General features: G+C 36.1%; 1 protein-coding gene across 2 annotated transcripts in view; it reads right to left on the bottom strand.

Moving 5' to 3' along the window:
• PARP4 (poly(ADP-ribose) polymerase family member 4) overlaps nucleotides 1–12370 on the bottom strand; it is a 115504-nt gene that overhangs the window by 51387 nt on the left and 51747 nt on the right. For both annotated transcript variants that reach the window (XM_056794659.1, XM_056794660.1), the window contains exons 22-25: nucleotides 6312–6507; nucleotides 3843–3910; nucleotides 2565–2752; nucleotides 1725–1824 (exon numbers count right to left, since the gene is read on the bottom strand). In XM_056794659.1, coding sequence (XP_056650637.1) covers nucleotides 1725–1824; nucleotides 2565–2752; nucleotides 3843–3910; nucleotides 6312–6507 — 552 coding nt within the window. The remainder of the gene's footprint in view (nucleotides 1–1724; nucleotides 1825–2564; nucleotides 2753–3842; nucleotides 3911–6311; nucleotides 6508–12370) is intronic.

Genomic DNA, 12370 nt, shown 5'->3' with positions numbered 1-12370 from the left:
GGATTATAGATCTAAAACTGAGGGAGACCTTCTAGTCTAACCTCTTCAACTTTTAACTGAAGAAGCTGAGGTTCAGGGAAGCTTAAGTGACTTGTTCAGTCAGTCAGGTACTCTCAGGAGCAGAATTTGAACACAGGCCTTTAAAGAGAACCCCTTCCTCCTAGGGGAGTGAACTTTCTACTCCTCCGAACCAGCCCTAGGAGCATGACCCAGAACATAGGGTTACAAGTCCGGGTCAGAGAGACTTTGATTGGTTCCTGAGATGTGCTAGACCAGCCCACAGTGAAAGGATGTGATTTGGAGAAGGAGGTCTATAAAAATGAGACCCTAGAGGAGGCTGGGGCTTTTCTCTGGAGATTTTTGGTTGGGAGCTTGTCTGAGATTCAGCACTGGAGGCTAGGGTGAAAGACACTCACGCGGGCTGGTAAGATTAGGGTGGCAGGCTAGGAAATATTTTTTTCCCATTTCCTTCCCTCCTTATTTCTTTCTTAAACTATATTCATATTAAAATTAAATTGTTAAAAGCTACTATCATCCTCGTGACTTAAGGGTTAATTATTTTATAAATGGTGACCACATCAATCTTTTACTAGTATTATATTTCCAAACTAATTTCTAAATATTACATTGAGAATATTACATTTGATATAATATTTATTTTTCACTATTTCAGGCCTCTAAGCTAGAGTTCTCTGCATCATTCCATAATGCTTCCTTCCGCATTCCTAGTCAAGGCCTCTTTCCACTATGTCAGTCATAAGGGACTCCAGGCCTTTCTTGGGGTTTATACAAGGTCTAGTTATTGAATAATGAAACCGATTTTTTAATTGAAAATTTTTACTTAATTAATTTAGAATATTTTCCCATGGTTACATGATTCATGTTCTTTCCCTCCTCTCCTATTTCCCCCTCCCCCCGTAGCTGATTTGCAATTCCACTGGGTGAAACCAATTTTTAACAAGACCAATGATTATGATCATAACAGAGGACATTGATATATTGCTTTAAGGTTTGTGGGTCTCTGAGGGGCATCCGCAGAGCCTTCCTCTGCTCTGAGTGAACTTAGTCATCTTGAGTTCATTCTCAGTGACTTCTGGAGACAACTTGGAGACATCTAACTCATTCAGTCTATTGAGGATTTAGTCAGGTAGAATAGAGAGGTTTGGTGGGAAATAGCTAGAGCCGGGGAGAAGTAGTGTAGCATCAAGATCAGAAGAGTCCACCTTGTGGTGGGTGTAGATTTGGGGTTGGAAAGCTAGGATATCCTGGTATTTCTATCCTCAAAATCTATCCTTTGTTTATAAATAAACTTTAATACCTTGTATACTATTTGGTCTCAAAGAAGGTGTGTGCACTGGCCCTAAAGGGAATTGGGATACTCTGTAACAATAATAGTATATTCAACCTGATTCCCTACCATCCTTTCTAACAAGAATATATATATATACATATATATGTATATATGTATATATATATATATATATATATATATATATATATATATATATATATATATATATAATTTTTTCACTTAGAACCAACACTTAGTATAGTCCAAGACAAGGACTAAAGTGAAGTGATTTACTATGTGTCTATAGGTGTTAGAGACCAGAAATCTGCTTCACTGACTGTTGCATAAGACTTAAAAACACAATTAATGTTTGTGATATTTCATATTCTTATAGGAAGAACTGAGAGAAGAATGAAAAGGTGAAGAAACTTACCTGTTTTTTCCAACTATACTTAGATTTTGTGTTAAAGTATTCAAATGCTCCAGCACCATACTGGGACAAAGCTCTCAGGATATGACGATTTGCTGTGGACCTGATAAAATTTTAAAGGTTTAGTTTCAAAGAATTATGGAAATAATTTCAAGCGTCTTTACAATGACACATGTCAAAGCTTAAAATGTAAACAAAAGAAAGCACATGGCACCAACAGATGGTGTCATGCCTCCTCCCCCCACCCCCATGGTGGTTTTGAGATTTGTAATTCAAAGGAAATAAAATAAACTATATTAGGGAGAACAAAGGTAATTTAAACTCCTCAGACTAATGGATGTGCTGATCTTTCTCAACAAAGCTTTTGGAAAGTGGTGTTGACAGATGGTCTTTCAGATCATACTTCTTTCTAAAGAGAGACCAGTCTCCTTTCAACCAGAAGCAGGGGTGGGGACTGAAATGATGGTGACCACTTATACCCACTATGGAAAAATGCATGTTCCTAACCCAAATGCCAAGGAAAACCAAACACCATCTCCTTCCTTCAGCTTCTGTGACCCTGTTCTCTCCTAGTTATTCTCCAGACTACTCCTTCTTAGTCTCCTTTGCTGATCTATCCATTCTTTGCTTCTTAATTCAGGAACTGCCTTTGGTCCTCTTCTTTCTACAGTTTTTCCCTTGGTTATCTCCTCAGCTCTCATGGGGTTAATTTATCTTTTGACATCACCTGCATAATGTATATATCCTCTCCTAATTCTCTAAATTCCAGTCTCACATTACCAACATTCTGTTGGCCACCCACACCTGGATTTCCATGAACATAATGATTTTTCTTGCACTTACCCAATGCCACATGCAAATAAGCGGGTGTGTCTAACATTTCTTTTTACAATCTGCAGTGTCAGGCTTTCATTCTGGATGTGCCCATCAGATAGAAGAAGTATGTTGCGCATCCCTTGAGAAGGATAAAGTAAGCTTAAAAAGCGCAGGGTTTTCCAGAAGTCGGTATTTCCCATGGTAGGTGTAGCAGACTGGAGAAAATTAAAAGAAAGAAGGCTTTATTAACTCTTTAGGAACTTGCTATTAAATATAATGATTAAATTAATTAATAAAATAGTTAGCTAAATAAATTAATAAATTATAATAAATGAATTAATATTATTAATAAAATTAATATTAACTGTTTCAAAAGAGGAGCATACCTCCTTCTTTAAAAAGGCTCCCCCTTTATTTTTTTATTAAACAACTTTTTAAAATGACATATTTACTATTGTGTCTGGGAAGAACAAGAAGACTAATATTCCATTACTGCACTATGAACTTAGAAAAAAAGAATTCTCACATATCCTTTCAGGTAACTAGAAAACAAGCATTCTCTTTTAAGTGCCTACATTTAGTGAGAATGTGTTCTTTTGTTGCTGTTTGTTTTAAATATGTCATTACACCCTTAACTTTAAATATCCACAAAATCAATTAAACTTACATTTGTCACCAATTAAACTTTTTAATTTATATTCTCCTCGACTTATAAATTGTCCCATTAAAACCCTTGACAGCCAGTACTTTTAAAAGACAAAGAAAAAGAGTTACAATCAGATATTATTTTGACTTACTTTATGATTGCTCTTAATTCATTCCTGGCTGCAGCCTTATTTTAGAGAAAATAGGAAAAAGGAATTGGTATAGTGGCTTGTCTCAAATTGCACATCATACATTAGACTCTTAAGAGACCAATTGTTCAGGTCCCTGGTTTAATTGGTTTACCTGCCCATCTGTGACTCACTCTCTGTAAAAATTATCTTCTGCCTTAAGCTGTCTTTCCACCAAAGATTACCTAAATCTGCCTTCCTGCCTCCCCATCTGTGTCTATATCACCTTTACTTCCTTTCTACTTCTTTATAAAATGGTCACTGTCAGTCACATACTAATTGCAATGCTTTTTCAGATTGGAAAAATCAGCACCAAAAGTGCAAAAGCTACATAAGTAAATGAGATAGTAACAAGCAATTTAACAAAAATAGCAATGTTTACTCAGAGTCTCAGGTACAGAAAAATCCTGGGAATATCGTTGAAATTTCACAGGTAAAGACTCAAGAGATTAAGAAAGAGTGTTTTACTCACCATAATGAACTCAGTCAGTTTAGGATTACTTGTAGAGTACTTTGGATAGGAAAATAATTCTGTATAATCTGTATAATGAAATTTGACATTTCCATTAAATATTTATTACAGTAATTTCTAGCATAGTATCATTATGTAGTTCTATTTCTATCATTTAAAAATATCTAAAATATTTGTTTATATACATTTATTTAGTTGGGCCTCACCTTTAGGAAATTTAATATAGATTTTATATATAGATATATACGTATATCTTAACTTGTAATTGTAACAAGGGACTGACAAATGAGGGCTAATCCTAGGAGGATGTACTGGGGGACTTTTGGATGTTTGATGAACCCATTTCTAGAAAATCATGATGATGTGGGACAAAAGTATGCAGCTCTCTACTAGCAATGGAAATTATTCTGCAACTGTTTCCTGCCCACTTACTGCATGGTGAAGAGGGATCTTTTGCTTGAGGAAATGAGTTTTAACAAAAGGTCCCAATATAGGAACTCATTCTTTCTTTCCCATGGTCATGACACATAAGGATGTCTGAGATCTGGAGAGCCAGTGGTAAGGGGTATATCCTTTTCCTCTCTCCCCCTACTAGGCCAGCTAGTGAGTTTATGGGCTCTAAAGTAAGTCTGTATCTGGGATGTGGCTACCTCCTGCTTATATTTTCTATCTTTTGGAACAGGGCTTTGGGAGACTTTGAAAGGTCTAAGGAACAGCAGTCTATTGACAGCTAACCATGCCAACCTACTTGACTCCACCTAGAGGCAAATGTAAACATGGAGCAGGGATGCTCTCCTCCTGACCTGAGAGATCAACCTGGTCCAAGCTGGTAGGAGCTGCCTCCTTCTATCTAGATGCCACTGTCCATCAGCAGTAGCTGAGTCTGGTGGGGAGCCAGCATAACTGCCCAGCAGAAGATTGGTCCTTCCAGTGGAAATATTACACCTCAAGATTCACAAACTCATTTGTGGGGCTGATGCCACAGAGACCCAGACCTGTGAGGAGCTAGCCCAGAAGAGCACCAGAGCACCATGCCTGTTCTGCCACAAATGTTGAGAACAACCTCTAGAAAAAGAAGGGGTCCAACACTCTGCACTTTTATTTTTGTGAGGTGCCTTGGCTACATTTGTTCCCCACACATCAGCCTCATTAAATTTAAATTTAATTTATGCTTTAAATTTATGCTCTCTTTGCCCTTTCTCCCAAGACGCTGGATAGATCTGTGGGAGAATGTGCCCCTGGTGTTGGGCAAAATGCTTTGTAATTACTGTTGTTGTTATGTCATTTGACTAAAAAAAACAAGTTTTCTGTCTGGGCGTTAAGGGAGAGTCCATTAGTGGAGACACATGAGGCAGTGTTATGAGGCAGTTATCTGCCCACACCTTCTAGAACCCTAAAGCAGTAGCGTCCAACCCTGGGGAGCTCCAATCTGTCAGCACCAGAGTAAACTGATGAGTGAGGCTTGGGAAACATTAAAAAAAGGATAAATTAGGGGATTCTAAGGATTCAACATAGGAGTCCTTTCAATAAGCAACTTTTCTAACATATTTATACCATGAAATCACTAATTTAGAACTCAATTATTATGTAAAACAAGATGTGTCTCTATCTCAAATAAACCTTTATATTCCTATAAAGGTAACAGGCTCACATTTCCTTCTGTGGTCCTACACCAACATTCACCCCCAGTGTTCACACTTGGTTAACACTAAGGTGTGGGACAAAATATTAATTAGAACTATTCCTTTTTCCAAATGGCATGGGCACATGGGTTGATGGAGCACAGAGTTCCACTCTCCCCTGTTCTATGAATTTTGCCTCCTCTTTAAAATCAGTGCCCAATCCTCCTTCTCTTATGACTCTTTCACTGATCCCACCAGGTGTAGAAGATCTGATTACACATCTTTTAATAACATATGGTCTACAAATAGAACTACAACTTCCCAGTGTCCCAGGGGTTCTTAATCTTTTTTTTTTTCACATTTTGTACCTTCTGCAGCCTGGGGAAACCTATGGAGCTCTTCTCTGAATTATGTTTTTAAATAATTGAAACACTGAATTTTAGTTAGAGGTTAGTAAAAATAAAAATGTGATTTTCTTTTGCCCCTCTAAGTTTACAGACCCTCTCAAATTTACCCAAGGATCTCAAGTTAAGAATCCCATTGGTACAGACTCAGAGAACCCCAGAGTTGGAAGAGATCACAGTAGTCATCTAGTCCAACTTGTATCTGGACAGGAATTTTCTCTATGACATACTCCAAATCTAGTTATCCTGCTTCTGCTAAAAACCTCCAGGGACAAGGAGCCCAGGACCTCTCAAGGTAGCACACAATTGGTCACTTAATACTTAGGCAGTTTTCTCTTGTGGCTTTTCTTGTCAAAGCAATTCATGCCCTTCCTTTTCAGATTACAGATTAAGTTTAGAAAGTCATACTGTTAGAGAGTAGCCTACAATAACAGAAAACTTACTTGTACCAAACTTGATAATGTTTACTTTTTGCTTCTCATGGACTAGAGACAGAGCATGTAAGGCAATCTGCTTTGCTTGTAGAAATTCTGAGCCCTCCATAGAATTGGAGCAATCCAGACAAATAATAACTTCACTAGTCTGTGACCTTTCAGGTAGTTCGGTACTAAAATCTGGATGGAATACAAGCATACAGGCCTAGAAGGAAAAAGGAGACAATAGCTGAAATGTAGTAAATGTATCCTATAACCTCAACTGGAAATGAAGTCTTTATTATGACTTTCAGTTGGTCTTCCATTTAAAAATTAAAATAATTTTAAATTTGCTTCTTGAGGTAGTTGTCATCATCATTTAGTCATTTTGAGTTGTGTCTGACTCTCCATGACCCCATGTAGGATTTTCTTGGAAAAGATATTGAAGTGGTTTGCCATTCCTTTCTCTAGCTCGTTTTACAGATGAGGAATTGAAGCAGAATGAAATGTCTTGGCCAGGTCAAGTAAGTGTCTAAAGCTAGATTTGAACTCACGAAGATTCATTCTCCTGATTCAAAATCCAATTTTCCATCCGCTGAGCTACTTAAATGCCCTTAAATAATATTAGTAATTTGTTTGATTTTCAGTTGCATCTGACTCTTCCTGACCTCATTTGAGCTACTTAAGTTATTGGTCCATAAAATTTCATTTTAAAAGACTGACAATTCCAGTTTTAAGTTCTAAAATGAAGGCAAAATTAACTTGGGTGACATAAAGAACACAATAAATATAGAAGTGTGAAGTAACAAAGATCAGGAGAACAATTTATGCAATAACAACATTGTAAAGAAAAAGAACTTTGATTAAATTAAGAGTTCTAACCAATACAACAATGACCAACCATGATTCAGAGGCCTAAGGAAAAAGCATGTAAGCTGCTTTCTGAATTAGAGGTGATGGATTTAGTACAGAGGTGAATTTAAGGTACAGAATGACACTACAATTTTTGGATGTGGCCAATTTGGAAATTTGTTTTCCTTAACTATGCATATTTGGTAGAGTTTTTGCCCACTGAGGGAGAGAGAAGAAGCATAAAAGAGATCTTTTTGAGAAGAAAGAAAGAGAGAGAGAGAGAGAGAGAGAGAGAGAGAGAGAGAGAGAGAGAGAGAGAGAGAGAGAGAGAGAGAGAGAGAGAGAAGGAAAGAAGGAAAGAAGGAAGGAAGGAAGGAAGGAAGGAAGGAAGGAAGGAAGGAAGGAAGGAAAGAAGGAAGGAAGGAAGGAAGGAAGGAAGGAAGGAAGGAAGAAAGGAAGGAAGGAAGGAAGGAAGGAAGGAAGAAAAGAAAAGAAAAGAAAAGAAAAGAAAAGAAAAGAAAAGAAAAGAAAAGAAAAGAAAAGAAAAGAAAAGAAAAAATAATAGAGGGCCTACATAGCCTGGGTTTTGTTTTTGCTTTTTGCTTTGTATCTCTAGAACTTTCCACAGTACTTGGCACATGATAACTGTTTAACAAATGCATGTTCATGGATTAATGTAATGGAATATTATTGTACTGCAAGAAATGATGTAGAAGAATTCAGAAAAAAAACATGGGAAGATATACAAACTGGTTCTGAGGGAAGCAACTAGAACCAGGTAAGCAACAGATACAATGATCACAATTATATGACTAAAAAGAACAATATCCTATATCAAGATAAATTCAAAATGGGTAAATGACTTAAATATATGGAATGAAGTCATAAATAAATTAGGTGAACATAGAATAGTATATCTGTCAGATCTGTGGGAAAGGAAGGCATTTAAGACTAAGCAAGAGGTAAAGAACATTACAAAATGTAAAATGAATGATTTTGATTACATCAAATTAAAAAGTTTTGTACAAACAAAACAAAACCAAAAATTAGAAGAAAAGCAACAAACTTAGAGAACATCTTTATAACAAAACTCTCTAATAAAGGTTTAATTCCCCAAATATATAAGGAATGAAATCAAATTTACTAAAAGTCAAGCCATTCCCCAATCGACAAATGGTCAAAGGATATGAATAGGCAGTTCTAAGATGAAATAAAAACTATCAATAATCACATGAAAAAGTATTCTAAATCCCTCATGATTAGAGAACTGCAAATTAAAACAACTTTGAGGTACTACCTCACATTTAGCAGACTGGCCAATATGGCAACAAAAGAAAGTGATAAATGTTGGAGGGGATGTGGCAAAATTGGGACACTAATTCATTGCTGGTGGAGTTGTGAATTGGTCAAACCATCCTGGAAGGCAATTTGGAACTATGCCCAAAGGCCTTTAAAAAGAATTCTTGCCCCTTGATCCAGTCATACCATGATTGAGTTTGTATCCCAAAAAGATAATAAGGAAAAATACTTGTACAAAAATATTTATAGCCACGCTCTTTGTGGTGGCAAAAAAAATGGAAAATTAGGGGGTGTCCATTGATTGGGGAATGGCTGAACAAATTGTGGTATCTGATGGTGATAGAATACTATTGTGCTGAAAAGCATGTGAACCGAAAAGACCTACAAGAATTGATGCAGAGTGAAAGAGTAGAACCAGGAAAACATTGTACACAGAGACTGATATATACTTTGGCACAATCAAACATAATGGACTTCTCTACTAGCAGCAATGCAATGATCCAGGACAATTCAGAGAAACTTATGAGAAAGAATGCTATCTACATCCAGAGAAAGAACTGTGGGAGCAGAAACAAAGAAGAAAAATATATGATTGATCACATGGCTCAATGGGGATATGATTGGCATTTTAAAAAATCACTCTATTGCAAATATGGATAACATGGAAATAGGTTTTAAGCAATGATACATGTATAACCCAGTGGAATTGCTCACCAGCTCCAGGAGGGGGAGGGAAGAAAGAAGGGATAAATCATGAATCATGTAACCATGGAAAAAAATTCTAAGTAAATAAATAAATAATTTTTAAGAAAAAGAACAATAAAACAAATCCAAGTGCTGTGTAACTACAATGTATAGTCTAGGCCTAGGAGAAAAGTTATGGAAGCATGACTCCTCATGTTCCTTGGAGAAATAGGCGACTACAGATGGGGAATTAAGCATTTGCCATGTGGCTCCTGGCTCCAATGGTTTTGCTCAGGTTGTTTCCTTTGTTATAAGAAAAGGCTCACTGAGTGACTTGGTATCTCCAGAAATGACTATGATTTGAAAACAAAAATTACCAATAAATTTTGAAAAATAAATAAAATGAGGGAGTTGGGCTATAGGGTCTGTTAGTTTCTTTCCAGTTCTAAAATCTAGTTATTTATTTAAGTATTATGAAAGGAGTTTCTTGGAACAAGAGATAACTGCCTAATGTTAATTGGTTAAAAAAAAAGAAACAACCAAAAACACCTTTGCAATTTCCCCTTTAATATCAAGAGAGTCTCCCACAACCTTACTGAATTTTAGAAATAGAAAAGATTAGAAATCATTCAGTCAAAGGAATCACAGGATTTAGAATAGAAGGAATTTTACTGATTACCTGATCTTTTATAGTTGAGTAAAAATTAACTAAAGGTGAATCCAAACTTCTCATGTTACTAATAATGTAATTCGATTTAATTCAACTGAACAAATATTTACTGAATGTCTACTATGTGTAAAGCACTGTGTCAAATAGGCACCTAGGTGGCACAGTCAATAAAGTGTTGGCCCTAAAATCAGGAACGCTCACCTTTGTGAGTTCAAATGTGGCATCAGAAACTTATTAAGCTGTGTGACTGGGCAAGTCACTTAACTCAAGTTTCCTCATCTGTAAAATAAATTGGAGATGTAAATGGAAAACCAATCCAGTATTTCTCCTAAGAAAATCTTAAATGGGATCAAGAGTCAGACATGACTGAAAAATGACTTGACAACAAAGCAGAGACAGGATGAGAATGTGTTCTATCACAGTAATTAAATTAGTATCTTCACACAAAGATAAATTAAGAATGGGAAAGGACTTTGGAAGTCATCCAGTCCAATGCCTTCATTTTACAGATGAAATGACTAAGACTCAGAATTCAAGTGACTTGGCTCTGATAACAAATGGAATAAATGGCAGAGCTGGGGATGAATCTATGTCCTTGACTTCAAACACACCATCCATACCTTATTTTTTTTCCCTCCTTCAAAGAGTCAGTACTGAGGTCAAAAGAGTCAGACATATCTAACATGCAATTGTTTAATTAGTCTACATGTTGTGAGGAATTCCATAATGCCCTTCTGTTTTTTTAGTAGACTTGCTAAGTCAGAAGAATGCCACAGGCATGGTATATTTGATTTTTTAAAAATCATTTGACAAAAATCTTTTATATTATCTTAGTGGATTAGATGGAAAAATAAGGGCTAGGTTATAATAAATTAGATGGATTTATGGAGTTAAACAATCGCACCCAAAGAATGGTGACTCGTAATCATTGTCAGCCCAGAAAAAAGCCAATGAGGGAGGCCACAAAGCTTAATGCTTGGCTTCTGTCAATAATTTGTCAGTCTCCAGCAGCACATACTTATCAGTTCTGCAGATGACACAGAATCTGAAAAGACAATCAACCATAGTAGATAACTGAAAAATGGATTCAAAATTATCTTGACAGGTTAGAAAATTGAGGAGCAGAAACTTGTCACAAATAGAAGACTTGTGATAAGATTACTGAAGGCCAACAACCGAACATTCTATACCATTTGCTTCTGCTGGTTTTAGGGCTTGTTAGCAGAGAAATTCAATTATCCTCCATGACAGAAGTCAACGTCAAATATCACAGCAGGAAATGAAAGATATTGTCAACAGTTTTGAAACAACAGAGGAATGGGTCAAAGAGGCTGAGAACTTGGAAGAAAAAAAGGAGGCAAGAGAAAACCAAATAATTTAAGTATTTAATTCAAATGGAAACAGAAACAAAGACATATCTTATTTGAGAGGAATGGATTAACTATTATCTGTTTTACAGGAAAACCTTCTGGGAGTAGGAAGAAGAGGGTCACTAGGAAAAATACTGGTGATGCAAAAAATACAAGATCTCAATAAAAATTCAGTTTTGAAAAGGGACAGAATGGATAAAAGGTGAGGTGGAATAACACTATATATTAAGAATATGCATACCTATGTGGAAGCCATTAACTTGAAAGAGAAATATAGTTGAGTTATTTGGGTGAAGATCTCAAGGGGAATGAGAGTTGTGTAGGGGGAATGAAGGACAATAAAACTGACCTATAGGATAACTAGGTGGCTCAGTAGATTGAGAGCCAGGTCTAGAGATGAGAGGTCCTGTGTTCAAATCTAGAATTAGATACTTCATAGCTGTGTGACCTTGGGAAAGTCACTTAACCCCCATTTACCTATCCCTTATCGCTCTTTTGCTTTGGAATCAGAACACACAGAGTATTAATTATACAAGTAAACATTAAAAAAAAGACTGCCTATTCAGAAAAAAGAAAATGGAACTAAAGCTTGGAAATTTTCCTGATTTAAAAAACAAGGAAGAATTTTTTTTCAAACTATAGAACAATAAGTCTGAGTAATTTCAGATAAACCTCTATAATGTGTTATTTACTTTTTTATTTTTTATTTTTCTACAATGTATTATAGACAAGCTCTCAGTTAAAGAATGGATAATTAATCATTATCAGTTAGAATCAGTTCAACAAGAACAGAGCAGCTCATCCTAATTTCATTTCCATGTTTAATGCATAGGATTATAAGACTGATCATGGAACAGGAGAATGTAATAGGCAAAGATTTTGGTAAAGTTATTTGACAAACTTTCCAATGACATGCTTGTGGAGAGGGGTAGAGAAATGCTGCAAGGTCAAAGAATAGAACCACAGAATTTTAAAACTAAAAGGGGCTTCAATGGATATCTAGCCTAATCCCTATTCAAAACAGGTAACCCTTATACAATAGTTTTGACAAGTGATCAACCAGTCTCCACTGGAAGACATCTAGTGATAGAGAACTTAGTCCCCTTAGTTTTTGAACAGCTCTAATTATTACGCAGATCTTTCTAATATTAGTTAGTGAAGTTGACCTCTTTGTAATTACTACTCTGGGATAAACACCACAAAACTAGTTGCAC

Source organism: Monodelphis domestica, chromosome 4 (genome assembly GCF_027887165.1).
Source record: "Monodelphis domestica isolate mMonDom1 chromosome 4, mMonDom1.pri, whole genome shotgun sequence".
NCBI lineage: Eukaryota > Metazoa > Chordata > Mammalia > Didelphimorphia > Didelphidae > Monodelphis > Monodelphis domestica.
The sequence above is the reverse complement of the archived record's forward strand: the minus strand, read 5'-3'. Positions and strand labels throughout refer to the sequence as shown.